At 34.7% G+C, this 23,304-nt stretch overlaps 1 protein-coding gene across 1 annotated transcript in view; it reads left to right on the top strand.

Annotated features, from left to right (window-relative positions):
* Window positions 1–23,304, top strand: part of COLGALT2 (collagen beta(1-O)galactosyltransferase 2) — a 128,930-nt gene that overhangs the window by 53,733 nt on the left and 51,893 nt on the right. Inside the window, exon 2 of the mRNA XM_003767497.3 lies at window positions 21,081–21,191. Coding sequence (XP_003767545.1) covers window positions 21,081–21,191 — 111 coding nt within the window. The remainder of the gene's footprint in view (window positions 1–21,080; window positions 21,192–23,304) is intronic.

Here is a 23,304-nt window from a genome sequence, read left to right as displayed (position 1 = left end):
AGGTTCAAATTCACTTTTAAGGGAGTTCTGAAGACTATTGGACCTTGACCTGCAGAAAAACAGAACCAAAACTTTGCCATAAGACTGGAATCAATTCTCCAAGAGTAGGGACATCAGATCACTGGGTCACCCCTCAGTTCTCTGACTGGGAGAATCGCTCTCACTGCAAATCTGGAAATGATGGTAATCATTAAAATTGTAGACTTCATCTTCTTTTCATCCTATCTCTCTGATACTTACTTGAAGTCCATGAGTTTGAATCCTGACTCGAATAATGCCTAATTTCCCCTCAGATATTCAGTTTTGGAGGAATGAGAATGTATATTTTCACAAATTTTTCATAAGTCATTAATGGGGGAAAACCCCAACAAAACACTGGACTGCAAATCAGTAGGTGTGGCTATTTGTCACAGCTCTTAGCCACAAAACGAGGGACTGGAATTAATGGCTCCTAATTTTATTTTTGGCTCTAAATCTTTGATCTTCTAGTAGATTTTATTGGTATTTGGGAAAGGTAGGATAATTGTTCTCCTTCAGAATGAATGGATGAAAGTATCATTTATTAGGTGCTTACTATGTATCAGGCACATAATAAGTAAAGCGACCCTTTCTTGGAAGTTTACTTTGTAAAGTCTTTGTAGAGGAACAAGAAAGAAAAATGGCTGATTTGATTTGGAAAGTCAAGGGAATGGTGAATGGAGCCATAAGAAAATCGAGAAGTCCTTTCCAGAGCAATCATGATAGTGCTTTGATCATGATTTCCAGAAAAGAAGTAGAAATCTAGATACAGTGAAGTAGGTCATTTGATTCTCAGTGACTTGTTAATCAAAACAGCATAGATGTTGGAGGAACTCATCCACTGTGATTAGGGCATATCCTTGACTTTCCTCTTCCAGAGTCATAGGGGGATTTGCTGTTATTGCTCTATTGGCTGGAATCGTGCTTTGAATTTACTATGACAAGTGGCAAATTCCTTTGCTGAGTTTCTAATTTGGTCCAGAAGACACACCCTAATGAAAACTGGGAAGAAGAATGATTCACCTATTGCCATTTTAGTCATTTTATTAAAATACTTTAACATTTTAATTGTCACTATTCAAATGTTTACTGCTTTCTGGCTTCATATCCTCCATGATTATCCACAGTTCCTGGAACATAATAAGCACTTAGTAAGTGCTATTGATTGACTGTATAGCATTGGCACATTTAGTACTTCCTCTCTGGATTATTTTTATTGCTTCTGCTTTGCAATATAATAACACGAACTCCTTGATCATTTCCTAGTTTAGCTTTGATGATGTCTCTGAAGACACCACTAATAAAACTGAAAGACAGTTGCTTGAAAAGTATTTGACAAGGTCTGTCTGCTTTTATTTATGATGTAAATGTCCTGCCCTGCAGCATGTGAATGAAATACTTATCTTTCATCCAAGAAATCATTCAACCAATAACATCATTACTACTTTACCAGATAGTCATGCAATAAACTGTCCTTAAGTCTAATAAATATTCTGAAAAATAGAAAACAATTATCATGAGCTTTTTAACTGGAGATTTGGCCTTATTTATTTTTATTATCTCTCTGACCTACTGTAGCACAAAACACACAGTGAGTGTTTAATGAATGTTTATTGAATGAATCCAGTAACTTTTTTCCTCCTTCAAAGGGAGGAAACCTAGTTTCCATTCTGCTTTTAAAAGTAGTTTGCTTTAATTTGGAACTATGCCTAAATGACTATAAAACTGTGCATATCCTTGGAGCTATCAATATCTTTACTGGGTCTTTATCTCTTTTTTTTTTAAGTTTCTTTTTTTAAAATTTTATTTTTAATAGCTTTTTATTTACAAGATATATGCATGGGTAATTTTTGAGCATTGACAGATGCAAATCCTTTTGTTCCAATTTTTCCCTTCCTTCCCTGCACCCCTTCCCCCAGATGGCAGGTTGATCAATACATGTTAAATATGTTAAAGTATAAGTTAAATACAACATATGTATACGTGTTCAAACAGTTAATTTGCTGTATAAAAAGAGTCGGACTTTGAAATAGTGTATAATTAGCCTGTGAAGGAAATCAAAAATGCAGGCAGACGAAAATAAAGGGATTGAGAATTCTATGTTCATAGTCACTTCCCAGAGTTCTTTCACTTTTCAACCAGGAAACTGTATTTTCACTTTTTTGTTGTTTGATTGCTTGTGTTTTTTTCCCTTTTTTTCCTTTGTGTCTTTTTTCTCCTTTTGATCTATTTTCATTATTATTCTATAATAATGAATATGGAAATGTGAGGAATTTCACATGTTTTACCTATAACACATTGCTTTCTGTCTTGGGGAAGGGAAAGGAAAAGGGAGAAAAATTTGGAACACAAGGTTTTGCAAAGATGAATGTTGAAAATTATCTTTGCATGTATTTGGAAAAATAAAATACTATAAAAATAGTTTGCTTTTGGTCTTAATTTTCATTCCAAAATTAGATGTTAAAATAAAACTCAAGCTTAAAAGAGGCACTTTCCTTTTTTCTTTGCTATTTATGAGTGCTAAATGTAGAAAGAAAATGACTATAGATTGTATGTGTAGGACTTTTCTCACCCCAAGTTCTGTATATTACAATGCTACATATAAGCAAGAAGATTTAGGAGGAGACAGTGTTTCCTTTGAATGGCAGTACTTTTCCACAATTGAGTTGGGGTGAAATATCAGAATTTTCTTCTCTTCTCCTCTGACATCACAGCTGAGAAAGATCAAGAGAGAACTGAGGGAAGACTTGATTGAAATATTTTTCATGCTTGTGTATGTAAGCAACATGTGTGAATATAGACTGGTTCCACCTGTCAAACTGTAATGGTCCCATGCAAAGAAATCACAAGTGAAGCATTAACACCAAAAGCCAGATCAAGGACTTTCCAAAACAGAAAAATTCAGAGGCAAAATTTCTTTCTTTTGCCAGCTGGAGATGTTATTACTGGAACTGAGGCAGCCAGTATTAGGTAACAGTGATGGACTGTACAGACCTTCACTCACTGAGAGCCAAGTTCTTATCCTGCGTAATTCTATGAGAAAATAACCGTGGATTCAGCCAGGGCCCATTCTGTCCATGTTCATATTCCTAGCCCAACTTTTTCAATGGGAAAAGATGTACTGTACTGGGAAATTGACTTAAAAAAAGAGACAAAACAAAAAAAAACCCTTCAAGCCATGATTCCTGGTACAGGGACAACAGTTTCCTGGTTCATTTATTTATTGCTTTTACTGAGTTGCTATTTATACAATAGAATGGAACAGAATAGCCCAGCACTTCACATTTTATCCAGTCATTTCACTTGGTTAGCTTGGACAGAATATGGAGGTGAGGCAGGGAAGAGTAGGGGACAGGAATACAAACAAAAATAAGAGTTTCATTCAGGGCCATATGAGTTAGGGATTTAGCTGGAATAGCACCAGAATTTGTGAGATGTCAGTGTGTGTTTTGTCAATTGCCTAGGGTTCTTTGCTTAGTAAAGCCTCATTTATATTGTCTCTGAGTCAGGGCAGCAAATTAAAGACCTTCAAGATAACCATTGAATACTCAGGAGTCAGAGAAAGTGGAACTTCCCTCTCCTTTCCCAGAAAGGACTGCATGTTATAGTTTTTGTGACTCCTTTTCTCCTCCATGATTTGACCTTTTATAATCTGGGCAGTTAGGTGGTACAATGGATAGAACACTGGACTTGGAGTCAGGAAGATTCATCTTCCAGAGTTCAAATCCAGCCTCAGATACTTATCACCTGTATGACCCTGAACAAGTCACTTAGCCCTGTTTTCCTCATCTGTAAAATTGAGCTAGAGAAGGAAATGGCATACCACTTTTACCTCAGCCAAGAAAAATCCCAAATGGGAACACAAAGAATAGAATATGATTGAACAAAAATTCAGGTTTTATCTGTTTTAAAATGTTGAAGGAGAAGAAATCCACTAACTGTTTTTTTTCTCAGGCCCTAAACTCCACTAAAGATTATTCTACACAGGATCCAGGTTTTCCAGTTCAGAGTCCATGTTTACACTTAAAATGTTATCTTCCTTTTAGTGATTGTCTAGACTTCAATTCTTACTTCTCTTAAACCTGGGTCATCTCTCCATTCAAATCCAAGCCCCTCTTCTTCTTAAGGTTCAGTGACTGCCTCAAATCCCAAATCCAGTGTCCATTTCCCTCCATCTTCTGCTGAGGTAAGGAACTACAATTCTCAAAATATTTGACTATTAATCAATACATTTGTCCCAATGAGATCAAGAAGGGAGGGGATTGGGTTATATTCATACATTAGGAATTGATTTGAAACATGATCATCTCTAACAATGGATAGTTTTTTTTTTTATTAAAACATATAATTTACAAGAATAACAGCCATATACATATAAGAAACTAATCCAGCTTTGCAACCAGAAACTTCAGCTAACGCAGGAATCATATTCTTAAGAGAGATAGCAATAGCATTAATTATCATTTCACATTTTTCTAGCACGTAAAGATTTACAAAAATCTTATGTTTGCCTTTCTGTAAATGTACCCTAAGATGACTGCTTCTATGTCTACTGGACCAAGTCAGAATGAAAAAATTTATGTGGCATATGTTACATACACCACAAATGGACTTCAACCAGTTTTCTCAACTGGATTATTTATCATGGGTCATAATCAAACAATTATTATTGGCATGTAGTCTGTATTCTTCTTAGCTTCTTGTTCTCATTGTCTGTACATATAGCCATTTCTAATTATTTCATGACTGCTTAATAATAATAATAATTACTGATATCTATAGAATGCTTTCAATGTTTTCAAAGCACTTCACATACATTTGAACTCTACAACTCTGTAAAATAGATACAATATGAATAATACCTGTTTCATATAATGAAAGGCTGAGACTAAAAAGATACTATATTACTCATAATGATAATATTTATATAGCACTTTAAGAATTATGTAAAGGCTGAGACTAAAAAGATACTATATTACTTATAATGATAATAATTATATAGCACTTTAAGAATTATGTAACACTTTATAGTCATTTGAGCTCTAAAATCCATCAAAATAAATACAATAAAAATTCACAGAATGAAAAGCTGAAGTTAAACAGGTTATCATCATCACCATCATAGCAACATTTATGTAGTGTCTTATATTTTGTATCTCATTTGATTCTTAAGATTACCTTGTGAGATAGAGGATATAATACTTCCCATCTTATATATAGGGAAACTAAGTTTGAGAGAACTTAAATAATTTGCCCAAGTTCACATAAGTTATTGGGATGGGATTTGAATTCAGGTCTTTCTGAGTCCATTTCTGATACTCTAGACACTGTGATATTCAGTGACCTCTAAAATTAACTGATTTGTCCAAGATCACCTTGCTAATGCCTGTCAGGGATTAACTCTAAGTCCAGAATTGTTATACTTCAGTTGTTTCATTCATATCTGGCTCTTTGTGACCACATTTGGAGTTTTCTTGGTAAAGATATTGGCATGATCTGCTATTTTCTTCTCCAATAGATTAAGACAAGCAGGCGTAATTTCCCCAATAAGTGTCTGAGGGCAGATTTGAACTCAGGAAGGTGTTATACTGACTTCAGACCCAGCACTCTATGCACTATGATACCATTTAATTCCCCCAGTCACCCATACTATCTACTAAATTATGCTGCGGCTTCTGTGCATTGCTTCAGATACCTATTTTAAGCATTTCTTTCACTAGGTATTTGTTAGGAATATGCATTTCCATTTCTATCTGAATAAAAGGGAGGTGGAAAGTTGGGGACAATGTGGGGGAGGGAAGGTAGGATATGTATTCTCTTTGAAAAAATTACAATCTATTTAGGGAAGTAAGATATAGAAGAAGTAGTTAAAGGGTATTTAAATAATTATAAATAGTAAAATACAGATTGTACATAAATTCTATGGAATATAAGCAAGAATGTGAAAAGTATGAGATTATTCATGGAACAGCCAATGAAACTGATGAACCTGAAGTGAAATCCATGGGTTGGCAGAAGGGAGGGATAACTGATGCACTTTCCATATACTCTGGTGTTATCTATGTAATTATCAAGGAAAGCCATTTGTTTTGTGATATAGAAATGCAGAGAATGAGCAAACATACAGGATAAATTTTAATCTGCATTGGTAGAAAGAGTATTTATATTGAGGCACTGGAATATTCAATAAAAATATACTTAGGTAGAGCCCCAAGCCCTATGATATTCCTCCACTTAATGGTTCAGTCCTCACAGGGTGGCTGCTACTCTTTGTTCTAGGGGTAAACCTGTAGGTTTGTATTGGTAACACTAAAATTCACAAAGTTCCCATAATGGGGACCTTATTAACAATCAGCCAGTAGACTTAATTGACTATTATGGAAAGCATTACTCAAGTGGCATAGCAAGAACAGTAGTTAGAAACTCTTTCTCTTGAAAATCAAAGGTGTATTACAGGAAGAATTAGCTCAAATTACATTGTAATGTTGGCAAGGCACATAAGTGTTGAAGATAATTCACATTTCCTTATACTGTCCAGCCTGAAAGTCCTTTGCAGAGTTCTTAAATACCTCTCCTTGAATAGCAAATCTCTGTTGGATGGAGTGCTCAGGACCTACAGGACCTGGCTCTCAGATCTGTTCCTGATTCTCTGTTGCCAGAAGTCATGCTACTTGGCAATGTAGCATTGCCAAGCTACATGGCAATGCTACATTGTAATATAATGCTAATAATGTAATTATTAGCTAAGGAAGGACCATTAGCTCCTCCCTTAAGTAACTATTTCCTTGTATCTTTGTCTGAAGTACTTCCCAGTGGATATGGTGTCTCCTACTACTCTATTAGCCCCTCTTCAAAACTACAAGAAAGATGGTGGAGAGAGGAGACAGAAATTCCATCCTCCCCATTCTCCATCCCCTGTAGGAATTATTTCCACATCCTTTTAGTATTTCAAAAGCTCTCAGGCTTGAACTGCTGAAATTTGTCCTAGGTTTAGCTATTTTATATATATATATATATTATATATATATTATATAGGGGTTTTAACCCTGCAAGTGTGACTGATTTGTTTGTTTAGCCTATTGCATTGTTCTCTTCTTGACTCAATTGCAGAGATATTCCTACCTCATAAAGGGTCTTCAAAAAAGAATATCTTTTACTGTGAGTTTAACATTTCATTAATAACCTCTGATTACATTCTGGGCTTTCTGTGACTACAACATTTGAGGAAGGGCAAGAGAATTACAATCATAACTTCCCCTTTCTTTATACTTACAATTATAATCATGTGAAATGTCTAGTTGTATAACAAACCATATACTCTTCAAAAGTACTTTCATATACATTATTTTATTTAGTCCATATAAGAACCCTATAAGATAAATAAGCAAGATTTATGTGTCTCCTTTTATAGATGGGGCAGTGAAAACATAGAGAGGTTGAGTAACTTGAACAAACAACTTGAACAACAAATAGTTGGTGGAAGACCCAGTTGTAATTCTCATATCTGCTTTTTAGTGTTAGACTTTTAATTTGGTTCAAAGGTTTATTAATGATACAGGTGCCTTTAATAATTCAGGATATTTAGAATGATCATACTAATGCTATTTGGTGCCAAAAATGTGCTTTAAATGAACTGAGATGTACTCTGATAGCATAGTAAATTAAAAGCTAATACTTTTAAAAGCTATGAAGTCCAAACACTGACTTTTATAGATGAAGAAATTAAGGTACAGAGAAATTTAATGACATGCCCAAGACACGTAAGTAAAAGAGATTCAGTTTTAACCTCTGATTCCCAAAACAATACTCTTTGACAATACTTAGTCCTTTTTTTCATCAAATCCTGGATGTAGTATTTATTTTATCTGTTCTCATTTTATTCTACTTCATTGATAAAGCCCAATGGATGACCAGAGAGTTTTTGAACCTCTAGGTTACATGTTCCTTTGGTCTACATTCAAGTATTCTATTTCTTAGGAGCAATTCTTCTCATTGACCATTCTAGGCCAAACCCAGACTACCTCACATTCTGGGCACTCTTAATACCTCACTATGGCTTGTATTTCCTGGTTAGATACTGACCAGAAAGAGTTTAATATTTTTATGAAGCTAGGATCTCATGGATGGGGGGCATTCTAAAAATGCAAATTCATGCCTAGCCTTATATTTTCTTCCTGTGTTGCTTTTGTCCATATTCTCCCATAATTTTTCCTCATGTCTACATAACATACTTTCTCTAGAATTCTTGATATAGCTTGCATATCAACACTGGTCACTATTGGCCATAGGTTACCCCATGTGCTGACATGAGCAGCCTACTTCTTCTGATCATACAGTTCTAGGACAGCATAGTTTACATTATTTTGGCACAATTCTTCATTAGTAACATTATAGCCTGCTCATGCAAGTCTTGTGCCTATCTGTTGCCAATTAGGTGATTCATTTTCAATTCTTCAGAAACTATACATATATACATACACACACACATATATATATGCGTGTGTATGTGTATATGTACATATATATGCAATTGTTGATAATATTCCAAGGATGACCACTATATAATGAATTTCTTTGGCCATAATAACACCGATCATAATAATATGGGAGTATAATTGTTTAGCCTTCCCCTTAAGCCAAATTTCAAAATTCCTGTTTCAAATTCCTCACCCAGCTTTTGTTTAATTAGATTTTTATTTTTTTAATTAATAGAAATAAAATTTTTCTCCCTCCTACCCTTATCCCATTGGCAAAAAAGCAAATAGTTTATAATACATATAAATATGATATGTATGGTTACGTATGTATAATAAGCTACTATGGCTTAAAACTCCACAGAGAATTTTGGGATACCCTGTAATTAATCAAATAAAACAAAAAATATATTTCATTATGTGTCCTGAATCTATTATCTCTCTATCAGCAGATGGATAGTGTGCTTTTATCATCAGTCTTTTGAAATCATGGGTGGCTATTGCACTGATTAAAGTTCTTATAACTTATGCCCAAGCTTATCCCACTTTTTCAAATTTGATAATTTGATGAAAGCATATTTTTACTGTTTTTATAGCCATTTTCTATTTTGAATTTGTATTCATTTTATCTTTAAGAGAAGCAACATAGTGTAGTGAAAGAGGGATGGATTTGGAGACAATAATGTTGATATCATGCCTATTCTATGCCAAGCACTATGGTAACACTAAGTTCAAGGCACTATGTATCTCAACACGTGACAAATTAGAACTCAGAACCGAAAATAAAAAACAAATTGGTGACAATGTATATGAATTCTTAGAGGGTAGTGTAATTTTGGCTATGTCTGTTGATCCATTGGGTTAAGTTGTAATCAATGGGGTTAACTTTTGAAATTGAACCAACCACTTGGTTAACATAGCTACTCAAATCTACTATGAGAGAGAGAGAGAGAGAGAGAGAGAGAGAGAGAGAGAGAGAGAGAGAGAGAGAGAAAGTGAGGGAGGAGGGGATCCATCCTATAGTTATTCTAGAAGGATTATTAAGTAGGAAAGATTAATTTTTGCCAACTTGTTAGTCATAGCACCTTGGGGAGTCCAGGCAATGACTAACTTTGTTGTTCATTCCAGCAACACTTATTGCCTTTTACATTGTATTTCCCAGGGTCCAGTGTAGCATAGGACCAGGGTGCATGAAGCCATCAACCTCTGTCTCCACCAACTGAAAGTTCTGTCCTTTTGCAGCATTCCCAGCACAGTTTTAAAAATCACATTGCACCAAGGTTAGAAGTAGAGATATTCTTTGTTTCTTTCATTGCATCCCTCATGTACTGGTGGGTCATGTTAAAAGATCATGTCAAGGCGCAGTGAGATGGTGTAGTGGATCCACATTGGCCCTAGCATCAGGAGAATCTGAATTCCAGCATCCAACATGTACTAGCTACGTGATGCTGATTGGGCAAGTCACAGCCTCAGTCTGATTCAGTGTTCTCATCTATTAAATGGGCTTAATAGTAGCAATTAATTCACAGGGTTGTTGTGAGGTCAAATTGAGATTATATTTGTAAACTGCTTAGCATATAGTAGGTGCTTAATAAAGGCCCATTCCCTTCCTCTTACTCCCTCTCCCTCTTTCTGGAACTATATTTTATATCCCACTTGTTTCTGTTCAATTTTCCATATATGTTGAGGGGAAGATGAAAGCTGACTCAATAGAAGCATAAAGAAATAAGGGCAACAAAAAGAAGATGTCAAAGACAGGAATGAAACTGAGGGGCATGGTACAGTGATTAAAAACCCTGAATTTGGAGTCAGGGGAATGAGGTTTGAATCCTACCTTTGAGGTCGTCTGCAAAGCCTGGAAGTATCTCTTCTGATTCTAAGTCAAGTGGCTTGTAGTCCCATGGGGACAAGTCCAGAGCCATGTGAAAACAATAGCATCCTTGATCATTTTTTTTTCTTAGTGTAGTCAGAAATGATCTAATGTACTATTTGGGTCTTGTCTCAGATATTTATTGAGAAATTCATCTAATTTCAGTTTTCTCCTCTGTGAAGCATAATGATGAGAATACTGATTATCTGAGTCAGGAAGACCACTAGCTCAGTATCATGAAGCTACTTTGGGCAAGCCATCTCCAATCTGAGCTTTGGTTCCTTCTTTGCAAAATAAGGGATTTAGATTTCCTTTACCCCACCAAGTTTCTTCCCAATTCTAAATCCAGGATCTTACAATCATTTAGAGCCAGTTCACCTAGAAATATTAACAAAGATAGCTTTTAACAAAGGGAGAGCCAGGAGTAAGAAGAAGTAACTAAAAAAAAAAAACATTCATTGAACTTATTGTGTTGAGTTGAAACGGGATATCTTTGGGGGCTTGTTAGACCTCTCATGATCTGACAGTTATCACATTATTGTTTCTTATAATTAAAGAGAAATCCTTGTCCTTGGGTTACCTTGGCAAAAATTAATTAGAGTAAGCTAGCAAAACCCAGAAGCTAACCTCTTGTTATTATCTTAATCTTGGTCCATAGAGTCCTCAGGAAAAGGGAGGCAGGCAGTCTTTGATGTCAGAGTAGAAAAAAAAAATCTGCTTGGCAGGATTGTGTCAAAGATGTAATAACCACAGCCTCTTCGGAGGATTGTCTTTCAGCCAACCTGTGTTTGCATTTTCACATGGACTAGGTTTCCAGACTTCTCCAGAAGTTTTAATCATTTACAAATCATTTTTCCAGCTCTCCAGATGCTCCCTACATTTTTCATTTTCTTCAAGAAATTCTTTGCTTTTGTTCATTTTCTTTCTGGTCCTGTTTAGGGGGAACTCTCCAGACTTGTTTTCGGGGGGGATGGGAGAAAATACTAGCCACTTTCATGTTGGGAAGGAGTGAGTTGGATACTACAGCTTCTTCTGAGAGATCCAGGGGGATAAGCCCAGAAAATTTCTTCACTTTCTGCTTGGCCAAAAGATGCTCTCGGTAACATCCAAGCCTTGAAACATCTATTCCCCCAGTGTTCCTCTTTCTAGACAGGTGGAAAAGACAATGTCAAGAGAGGGTCTCTCCCTCCTTGGAATCTTTTATTAGGATGGAATCCATACTTCAGTACTGTTTTACAGAAATTCGTAATTAGCATCCTCAACACAAACCAATTGTTTCTTCTAAAAAATCTGCCTCTCTGGCCATGTGTATCTTTCTTTCCAGTTCTTTTTTTTTAAGATAGGTTGAAACTGGCTTTCCTTATTATGTATGTAGAAAAACATTTTGTCCAAAGGATTAAAGGGCAACAGTTGGAAGCATCTCCCTGAATTTCCATCTGCTTGCTTGTTTTTCCTTCGCAATGTGAATAAAGGGGCTGGGCCATTTGGTTCTTGGGCAAAAAACACAAGATAATTCACGAGGATTAGTTTGCTCTCGGTACAGCCAGGCAACACTGGAGTTATTCCTGTGGGACAGTGTGGAGGAGGCTAGATTAACTATTCAAGTAAAAAAAAGGGAGGATACTAAAAATCCTTTGATTTTTATGCCTTATGATTTTTTTGTTTTTATGATTTTTGAGCAAATATTATTATTTGCTCAACAGGGAGGATGTGACTTTTTGAAAAATCTTTATTTTTTATTGTTAAAATTAGAAAAAGTCATCCAACTTTACTTCAAGATATGATACCACAAAAATTTTGTCCCTGGAGGATTCAGAAGCCAGTTTTAAAGTCATTTATTTAATGCACCCAGGCAGCACATTTTATAAAACAAAACCAACTTTGTTTAATCGGTAAGAGAAAACATTAGCATATGAGGGAAAGCAGAAGGGCCTCTTTTGTTGCCAGGATGAACCATCTGCCATAAGGAAGGTAGAGAAAAAAAGTACCCAAGTGACTAAAAGCTGAATTTTTGTTTGAAATGAAGTATATTAAAAAGTCAAACACTGTAACATATTATTAATGAAGAATTATGTGAGGGAAGTGGAATAAAGGACGTTACCAGAGAAATGTATGATTTGAAATAAAGGAAGGAAAGGTGAGAACTAAGAAATGGAGCAGTTCATCACATACTCCTTTGTTATCTAAACAAAGGTAGACCTCCTGCAGAAGATTTATAGGAAGAAAGGAAGAAAACCAACATTTGTTAAATGCCTACTATGTGCCAAGCACATAGTTATATGCCTAGAATTTAATAAATCCCCGTTTCCTTCCTTCCTTCTTTCCAGTCACTGTGCTAAGCCTGTTACAAATATATTTTTTATTTCATCCTCAAAACAATTTCAGGAGGTAGGGTCTACTATTATACCCATTTTACAGTTGAGGAAACTGAGGCAGACAGTTTAAGTGACTTAATGAAAGGTTACATAGCTAGTAAGTATCTGAGACCAACTTTGAACTTAGGTCTTCTTTTCTAGGAAGTTCTTCTTTCTAAGTCCTACTCTCTATGTAACAGGAAACTTCATTCCTTAGAATGAAAAGGCATAATTGCTGGTATCTTTTTGGACTTGGATATTTGCATAACATAACATCCTAGCATGGAAAGGATCCTGACTTCCCAGAAGATAATAAGCCAGCAGAGTGAGAGCTCTGCTCTCAGAGAGAGAGTTGCTAAAGTGGAAAATGTTGGTATGGGTCTGCCTGATGATGAATTGTCATCCAATGACCAGCTTTACTTACTTTAGGGAGACTTATCCTTATAAGGTTCACTATAAGAGTAACAAACAATTTTTTTTAATAATAGCTTTTTTATTTATCAAAATACATGCAAAGATAGTTTTTAACATTCATCCTTGAAAAACCTCTTGTTGCAAATTTTTCTCCCTCTTTTTCCCCCTGTCCCCTTTCCCAGGCAGCAGGTAATTTAATGTAGGTTAAATGTGTGCAGTTATTCTAAAGACATTTCCACATTTATCATGCTGTACACACACAAAAAAATCAAATCAAATCAAAAAAAGGGGGAAAAAAGCAAGCAAACAACAACAAAAAGGGAAAAAATACTATGTTATGATCCACATTCAGTCCCCACAGTCCTCCCTCTTGGGGGCAGAAGGCTGTCTCCATCACAAGACCATTGGAACGGGCCTGAATCACCTCACTGTTGCAAAGAGCCACATCCACCAGAATTGATCATTGTATAATTTTGCTGTTGCTATAATGTTCTCTGGGTTCTACTCACTTCACTTAGCACTGGTCATGTAAGTTTCTCCAGGCCTTTTTGAAATCATCCTGCTGATTGTTTCTTATAGAACAATAATATCCCATAACGTTCATATACCTAACTTATTTAGCCTTTTTACTCAGTTTCCAGTTCCTTTCCACTACAAAAAGGGTTACTACAAACATTTTTTTGCACATCCTTTATGATCTCTCTGTGATACAAACCCAGTAGAGAGTCTGCTGAATCAAAGGGTATGCACAGTTTTATAGCCCTTTTATAGCCCTTTGAACATAGTTCCAGTTTCTCCAAAATGGTTGGATCAGTTCACAGATGCACCAATTTATTATTATTGTTAGTGTTCCAATTTTCCCATATTGCCTCCAACATTTATCATTATCTTTTCTGTCATCTTAACCAATTTGAGAGATGTATAGAGGTATGTCAGAGTTGTCATAATTTGCATTTTTCTAATTAACAGTGATTTAAAACATTTTTCACATGACTAGAAATGACTGATTTCTTTGTCTGAAAATTGTCTGTTCATATCCTTGTAACAAATATTTTTGATTGCACACATTTGGATCATGAAACCATCACTAAGTCTTGGAGGGAATTTATTGTGTATTGGTAGAGGAAGTACTGTTATCAATGAAATATGGAGTCTATCATAAATTTATTTGTAGAACCCATTATGGCATAAAGGAAAAACATTATTAGAGACTTTAAGCACTCTATGACCACAATACAAGTAACAAAATCAAGGAAGGGTGATGCCAATGGGAATTGGACTCCCCTCAAATACAAATGCAAATTAAGACAACTCTGAGATATTTAATAAGTTCTAATTTTAAAATTTTATTAAATAGCTTTTTTATTTTCAAAATATACATGGATAATTTTCGACATTCACCTCTACAAAATCCTGTGTTCTAATTCTTTCCCTTCTTTCCCCCCATCCCCTAGATAGGAAGCAATCTAATGTATGTTAAACATGTACAGTTCCTCTATATATCTTTCCACAAATCTCATGCTGCCCAAGAAATATCAGATCAAAAAGGAAAAAAATGAGAAAGAAAAAAATGTAAGAAAACAACAACAAAAAGAGTGAAAATACTATGTGGTGGTCCACAAACAGTTCCCACTGTCCTCTCTCTGGGTGCAGTTGGCTTTCTTCTTTACATTCACTTTAAGTATCCTAGAACCAGAATGTACTGATCACCACTTGAAAGAGATGCCAAACTGAAAACTCAAGGAATTTTATAATCAAATTCCAGAGCTTCTAGGGCATAGAGAAAATATTTCAAGTAGCCAGAAAGGAGTCATTCAAAATTTTAACAATAGCCAGGATCAATTTTTCTTGTTCAGAATGATAAATGTGGAAATATGTTTAGAAGAATTGTACATATTTAACCTATATTGGATTACTTTTTGTCCAGGGGAGGGGGAATGTGGAGAGGAGGGAAGAAAAATATGGAACACAAAGCTTTGCAAAGATGAATGTCGAAAACTATCTTTTGCATGTATTTTGAAAAATAAAAAGCTATTATTAAAAAACAGTCAGGATCACACAATAATAGCTACCAAGTTGTAGAAATAGAGAGCTTAAAATGTGCTTTTCAAAAGACAAAATAGCTAGGATTACAACCAAGAGTAATCTACTAAGAAAAACTGAATGTTATCTTTCAAGGGAAAAATAGCTACTTGAAGAAGTGGGAGACTGTCAGGCACTCCAAATGAAAAGACCAGAGCTGAATAGAAAATCTGACTTTTAAACACTAAACTAAAGAGATGCATCAAAACATAAAAATGAAAGAGAAATGCAGTAACAGTGATATTGTTTTAAGAATGACTTTGAGTGACTAAATCATTTTGATTTTTATAAATACAAAAATTAAAAATTAAAGACATATGATGACAGACATATCCAGACGAATACTGATAAATAGAAGTATATAAGAATAATTTACATATGTTTTATTTTTATACACACACATATATATACATACATATATGTACACATGCCTATTTGTGTCTAATGGTAGTTATCTCTAAGGTAGGGTGGGGGGAAGGGAAAAAAAGAAATTTACATGATGACTTTGTATATTTGGAAGAAATAGTGAGTTGTATGTATAGATTTGCAGTTTGATGTACAATCATCTTTTTGTTATTATACTGTGTTATGGAAATGCTTGTTTTGTCTTGTGAATTGAAAGTAAAATAATTTTTAAAAGGAAAGATTATCCATAGACAGAGTATGCAGGAGTGAGTTGTTTGCATTGTAAAAAAAAAATATATATATATATATATATTTGGAGTGCCTGACAGTCTCCCACTTCTTCAAGTAGCTATTTTTCCCTTGAAAGATAACAGGGGCACTGGAAAAAAAAAGGGAAAAGGCAGAGAAACAATGAGGAAAATTCACACAAAAAAGAATGCATGGTAGAACTTTTATAGTAAAGGGGAAAACAGAAGAGGCATGCATGCAACACTTAAACCTCATTCTCACCTAAATTTGTTCAAAGAGGGAAGAATATGTATACACACTCAATTGGGTACAGAAATCTATTTTACTACACAGAAAAATAGGAGTGACCAAGGGTTAAGAGAAAGGGGGAGACAATAAAAGGAAAGACAGATAAAGGAGGATAGTGATCAGAAACAAAACAGACTTTATAAGAGAGAACAAAAAAAGAGAGAGAGAGAGAGAAAGATAAACAGAAGAAAAAAAGGGTGAGGGGAAATGCATAATTAATTAGTAATCATGGGATGAATTCAGCCATAAAATGGAAGTGGATAGCAGAATGGATTAGGAACTAGAATCTAATAATATATTGTTTACATAAAACACAAGTGAAACAAAGAGACAGTTGAAATAAGGAGATGGAGCAGAATCTATTGTGCTTCAGCTGAAGTTTAAAAAAGGGGGGGGGGCAGATATAAAAATCATGATCTAAGACAAAGCAAAAGCAAAAAGAGATCTATCTAAAAGAGATAAGCAAAAAACCACATTTTGTTGAAGAGCACCACAGACAATGAAGTAATATCAATAATAAATATTCATCAAAAGGCATAGCATTCAAATTCTTAAAGGAAATGGTAAATAAATAAAAGAACTAAACAATAAAACTTTGCTACTAGAGGACTTTAACTTCTCTAAGAGCTAGATAAATCTAATAATAAAATAAACTTAAAATAACGGAAGAAGATGATTAGAATCTTAGAAAAGTTAGATATAACAGACCTCTGACGGTAAAATGAATGGGATAGAAAGTAATTTACTTTTTTAAAGCTGTATATGGTGCTTTTACAAAAATTGAGCATGTGTTAAGGCATAAAAACCTCACAATCAAATGCAGAAAAGAAGAAATATTAAATGCACCTTCTTCAGATATGATACAATGAAAATTACATTTAATAAGGGTCATGGAAGCACACATTAAAATTAATTTGAAACTAAATAATTTACTCTTAAAGAATGGATGGGTCAAAGAACAAATCATACAAATGACAATAATTTCATTAAAGAGAATAACAACAATGAGATAACATGACAAAATCTGTGGGATAAAATCAAAGCAGTACTTATGGAAATTTTTTTAAATCTCTAAATGTTTATATCAGTAAAAGAGAGAATGAGCAGATGGGTGAATTGGACATGGAACAAAAATAAAACTGGAAAAAGAACAAATTTTGAATCCTCAGATAAATACTAACATGGAAATCCTAAAAAAAAAAAAAAGAGAGATTAATAAAACTGAAAGTTTAAAAAAATCACTGAACTAATAAAGAAAATGAAAAGCTGATTTTATTGGGGAGAACCAATAGAAAGGATTAAACCATTTGGTTTTTAAAAAAGGAAGAAGAAAACCAAATTACCATTATCAAAAATAGGAGTAAATGCATTATTAATGAAGATGAAATTAAAGCGATTATTTGAAGTTTTTTGACCAATTATATGCCAGTAAAACTTTCTAAATAAAATATATGAGAAAGGATAGGAATAAATGGACCTTCCTTAAAATTATTAGTGTCTATCTCAAACCAATAGCAAGATTTATCTGTAAAGGAGACAAAGTGAACCTAGCCAATTAGATCAGGAGTGAAGCATAAAGGTCCATTATCACCACTATTATACAATATTGTATTAGAAATGCTAGCAATAAGCCAGGAAACAAAAATTAAAGAAAAATAGGAAATGAGAAAACAAAACCTTCACTGTTTACAATTGATATGATACTGAGAACTCTAATGAATCACCTAAAAATCTAGTTGAAAGAATTAAGAACTTCAGCAAAAATTTCAGGAGATAATATAAACCCACATAAATTATGAAAAATGAAAAGAGAAATCCCATTTAAAATAACTGACAGCAATTAAAAATACTTGGGAGTATACCTACTAAATCAAACCCAAGAACTATGTGAACAGAATTACAAAATACTTTTCACACAAAGACAAATCTAAACAACTAGAGAAATAGTAATTACCCATTGGTAGGTTGAGCTAATATAATATAAAGGACAATTCTAGCTAACTTAATTTATTTTTTCAGTACCATGCCAATCAAACTACCAAAGAATTATTTTATAGAACTAGAAAAATTATTTTAATTTATCTGGAAGAACAAAAGATCTAAATTATCAAATTAATCAAAGAAAGAAAAAGTGAAGGAATGTGGCCTAACAGTATCAGATTTCAATCTATCTTAGCAGTAATCATCAAAAGATTCTAGAATTGGTAAGGAAATAGAGTGATGGAGCTGTGACATAGATTAGATCTATAATACAGTAGTAAATGACCATAAGGTCTAGAATCTGATAATCCCAAAGATCTTAGTTTGGGGGTAAGAACTCACCATTTGCCAAAATTGCTGTGGAAACTAGAAAGCAGTTTGGAAGAAACTGGACATAGATCAACATCTTATACCCATAATCAAAATAGATAAGTGATTTAGTGTTGTGATACGGTAGCCACCTGCCAGTGGCTGCTAGAGGTCTAACTCAGACCTGTAGAATGGATCTCTTCAAGTGAGAGGATGATGATGATACAAGAAGACTGAGAGGCAGTTGCTTTTCTCTGACTTCCCGACTGAGAGGCAGTTGTGTTGTCTAACCTCTCTCCTCTTCCCTCTTGCCTCTAATTTATTTCATTCCCAATCCACAAGGAACATCTGGATTAGTAAAGGCTGCTTTGCAATACTTTCAGGTGTTATGATTCATATCTGTGGAGGCTCTAGGAGAATTGACCTGCCCCTTCAACTAGTCATGGTCCTTAACAATTCCCCATTTTTTGTTATATGGGAGTGTGATTATTCCCCCCCCCCCCCCAACAGCATGGTCAGTAAGTTTATGCATTGGCTGTTATCTGAGTCCACATGCTAAGATATCTGAGTTTGCATGCTAGGAAGTGCAAACAGCACTATAGCAGGCGTTGAATCTTGTGAGAAGTCATAGAGGCAAACTTTCAAACAGAGAAGAGGAAATAGTCAGAACAGGCATTTTTCATAAGTCTCTCATCAGTCTCCTAACTTGGCCCTTTGATGTGTTGGCCCATTTAATTAATTACCCTGACTAAAAAAAACAGTCTTACTGGGTCTCTTCTCTCTTTCCTTCCCCACGGGTTAATGAAGGAACTCTGGAAGGATCCTACTCATGAATAGTTCTCAAGCGCTGCTGCATCTTTGTTTCTTGCATTTCTTATGCCCCATGTTCAAATGCCATATGTTGTGTCCTTCTGGATGCCCCACTTTGGGTACCATATGTTATAATACAGGAGCCACCTGCCAGTGGCTGCTGGAGGTTTAACTCATCCCTGTAGAATAGATCTCTTCATGTGAGAGGATGATGATGATGATACAAGGAGACTGAGAGGCAATTGCTGTTCTCTGACCTCCCAACTGAGAGGCAGTTGCATTGTCTGACCTCTCTCCTCTTCCCTCTTGCTTCCAATTTATTTCATTCCTAATCCACAAGGAATATCTGTGTAAGTAAATGCTGCTTTGCAACTCCTTCAAGTGTTATGATTCACAATTGTGGAGGCTCGAGGAGAATTGACCTCCCCTTTCACTTAGGCATGGTCCTTTACAATTTAGACAAAAGTAAATTAAGGAAGCAAGGGGAAATACACGTTAGTGGACTTGTGAACTGATTCAACCATTCAGGAGAGCAATTTGGAACTATGTCCAAAGGGCTATAAAATTGTGCATAGTTTTGACCCAGAAATACCATAACTAGGTCTGTCAAAGAGATCAAAGAAAAGGGAAACATCTTTTTATACAAAATATTTATAGCAGCTCTTTTTTTGGCAACAAAGAATTAGAAATTGAGGGGGATGCCCATAAAGTAGTGAATTGTTGTTGTAATTATAGTATATGATTGTGATAAAATTTCTAACTATAATCAATGAATTATTATTAATTCAGTGTCAACCTGAACTAATCTGTTACTATCAGTGCTAAGTTGAGCAAATCTTTTATTCTGTCTGGGTCTTCCTTTCCTTTTTTCTAAAAATGAGACTAGAAGAGACAAATCACTCTAAAAGGTCTGTTGTTCTATGGCTCTACAGGCAGTTAACAAATATGCCTCAGTGGAACCACCTGCAAGGCTGATTATACACAACTGTAGGTCTCTTCCATTAGTACCCCATGGTGTTCTTCTTTTGGCAGCTGCAAGAAGCTGTTCCATTAATTGTTGAAGATAAATCTTGTGTCTCATTTCCAATGTTGAAAAGATATGGGAACCTTTTATAATAAGTCTTTGACTAAAGTTTAACTCTTTGCTCATAAGCTTTGCTATGTTGTACTTGTCACTTCAACATTATTTTCACTAAAATGTCAGCATGAAATCTTAGAGGTCCTAGAATCCCAGAGACCATCCAGTACAGTCTCAGTACAGTACCCACAGCAAAAGAAGATCCAACTTTCACTTAAAGTCTTGAAGACTTCTAGTGAAGGAGATTCTGTTACATCCTAAAAATCTCAATCTATTTCCTATTAACTGACACAGTCCTAGTTCTATCTCTAAGACCAAAGAGAATAAATTAATTCCTCTTCCACCTGTCAGCTCTTCAGATTCTTGGAGACAGCTCTCATTTTCCTTTCAAATCTTCTCTTCTCTGATGGCTTTAACTGGCTCATTATTTGTGTTTGCAACTTGGGAATCTTGCTCTCAAAATTACTTATGGGAAAAAAAGTGAAATAGAGTTCTAATTGAATTTGTATAGCAGAATCTGAGAATAAGGAATGGGAAAACTGTGATTCACAAAAGTTGACTAGTTTAATTCAATTAAAACTTTTGCTTTTTGAGGGGTCTAATGCAATAACATGTTCATTTACACATGGGCTTTTTTAATGATCTTAAAGAAATTATTCTTCTTTTAGGAAGATTGAGGACTTTTGTATTTTCTTTTTCCTTCTATCTGGTCCTAAGGATATAACTGGACTATATTATTCCTCCCTTAGGGCAGCTACAGATCACAATGTTGACAACACAACAGAGATCCTCAGAGAGTGGCTGAAGAATGTACAGAAATTATACCACTATGTGGAATGGAGGCCTATGGATGATCCTCAGTGAGTATCAATGACAAATCACTGATTGTCCCTCATTCTTCACAGATGTCTTTCAAAATATATTGTAAGCTCCAGTGGACATTTATTTTGTAGCTTCCTCAATATAAAGCTCTTAACTTTGTTAGCATAGTACCATGCATGAATATATTTAAAAACATTAAAAAACCTACTAATTATTGTTTGACATCCCCAATGTCAGCCAAATTTTAACTTAAGGAAGACTGGTTTTAGGAATATAGTGAATTCCAAGTAAGATTAGAGAGCATTATAAAATGGATAATTTCTGTTACATTAAATTAAAAGGTTTTGCACAAAGAAAACCAAGGCAGTCAAGATTAAAAGGAAAGCAGAAAAATTACAGTGGGGAGAGAGAATTTTACAGCAAGTTTTCTCTGATAAAGACCTCATTTCTTAAACATATATGGAACTGAATAAAAATTTTAAGTCATTCCCTAATAAATAAATGGTTGATGTATATGACAAGCAGTTTCAAGATGAAGAAATCAAATTTATTATGATATTCTAATATAATGAAAATTTCTATGTGATGAAGAAAAAAGACAATCAAGATCCAGCATAAAGCTCATGTCAAGCAAAATTTTAGAACAAAATTCTATTAAAAGAAAAATTCAAATAAAATGGAAAAGTGTGTGAGTCCAGTTTTTGTCATTGAAGCAATCTCAAGTGACTTGTCCAGGGTCACACAGTCAGTAAGTTTTAAGTGTCTAAGGTCAGATTTGAATGCAGGTCCTCTTGAATCCAGAACCACTGCTCTATCCACTATACCATCTAGCTGCTATATGAAGTTCATGTTAATGGAATTGCATTTGTAGGGCATTTTCTGGGATTGAAAGACTACCTCCTTCAAGTTGGTTTACATTTAAGTAATTTATTTTCCAGATTAAATTAAACATCAAATTAGAAGAAAGGAAAAGATGCTAAAGTTCAAGATGCAGCTACATCAGTTGCAATCCAATCTCTTTAAACAATTTGTTGATTCAAAAAAAAAGAAATTGTGAGATAAGGAAGATGGGACAATAAAAAAGTTACTTAGCAATAAAATAAAGAGGCATGGTAGTTATAGACTTTATACTATAATATCATTTGCAAAAAAAAAATTGAGAAGGAGGAAGAGGAGGGGCAAAGATCAAGATAAGTATCCCCTAACAAGATTCTACTGAGAGATCGGCAAGAAATACAACTAATCCAGATTATTCAGAGAATATTTATAAATAAATCTGAAGAGCAGAGATACTGGATAGATCTGATAGAAATTTTGAAATAATATTTTTTTCTCATTGGTGACAAGAGCATTTGAACTTTACCATTTGAATATCCATTTGAGCCTCACATCAACTCTTAAGAGATAGCACTTCAAAAATTATTTTGCGCATTTTATAAATAAGAATATCCAGATTCTCAGAAAGAGTAAGTGTCTAAGTGAATGAAGAAAAATTCCAACAGAGGCTTTCCTAATGCCAAGTCCAGGGCTTCATATGCTTTCTCATATTTCCTTAGAAACTGAAGATCTTTTCCTTCTAGATTGGGTTTTCTTTGGACTAGATAAAAGAGACTATTCTCTGCCTCAGTTCCTACCTAGCCTTAATCAATGAATGGGTGCTGCCCCGGGCAAACTGAAACCTTAAAAAAAACCTGCATCCAGGGTCACTTTCAGTCATCTTGGTCTTGCCATCGGACCCAAATGACAGTAGAAGAAGTCACCGAGGCTAGTGATTTTGTACAAGTCCATCCTGATAAACCCAATTCACTTATATGTCATGGCATCTTCTCCCTGAAGCCATGGTTCAATTCAAGAACAAAGGACAATGGGTTGATTATATAGTGTACCCAAGACTTCATTTCATGTCACCTAGAAACATCATTAGGGATCATTTCATAATATTCAAGAATAAGATGAAGAAAAAGAGTATTAATTGCAGGATATTTACACCAACCTTCATGGCAAAAATAAAAAAAATTGATGAAAGAACTCAGTATGATTCTTGGAACTAAGATTAAATCAGTTTATTCCATAGTACTGTATGAGCAATTAGAGTGAAAAATATGGTGTGAAATATGGATGACGACTCCACTGATGAAACACTAGCCCTGG

This window comes from Sarcophilus harrisii, chromosome 4, assembly GCF_902635505.1.
Source record: "Sarcophilus harrisii chromosome 4, mSarHar1.11, whole genome shotgun sequence".
Lineage (NCBI taxonomy): Eukaryota > Metazoa > Chordata > Mammalia > Dasyuromorphia > Dasyuridae > Sarcophilus > Sarcophilus harrisii.
Note: the sequence above shows the minus strand (reverse complement) of the source record. Positions and strands in the feature narration are given on the sequence as shown.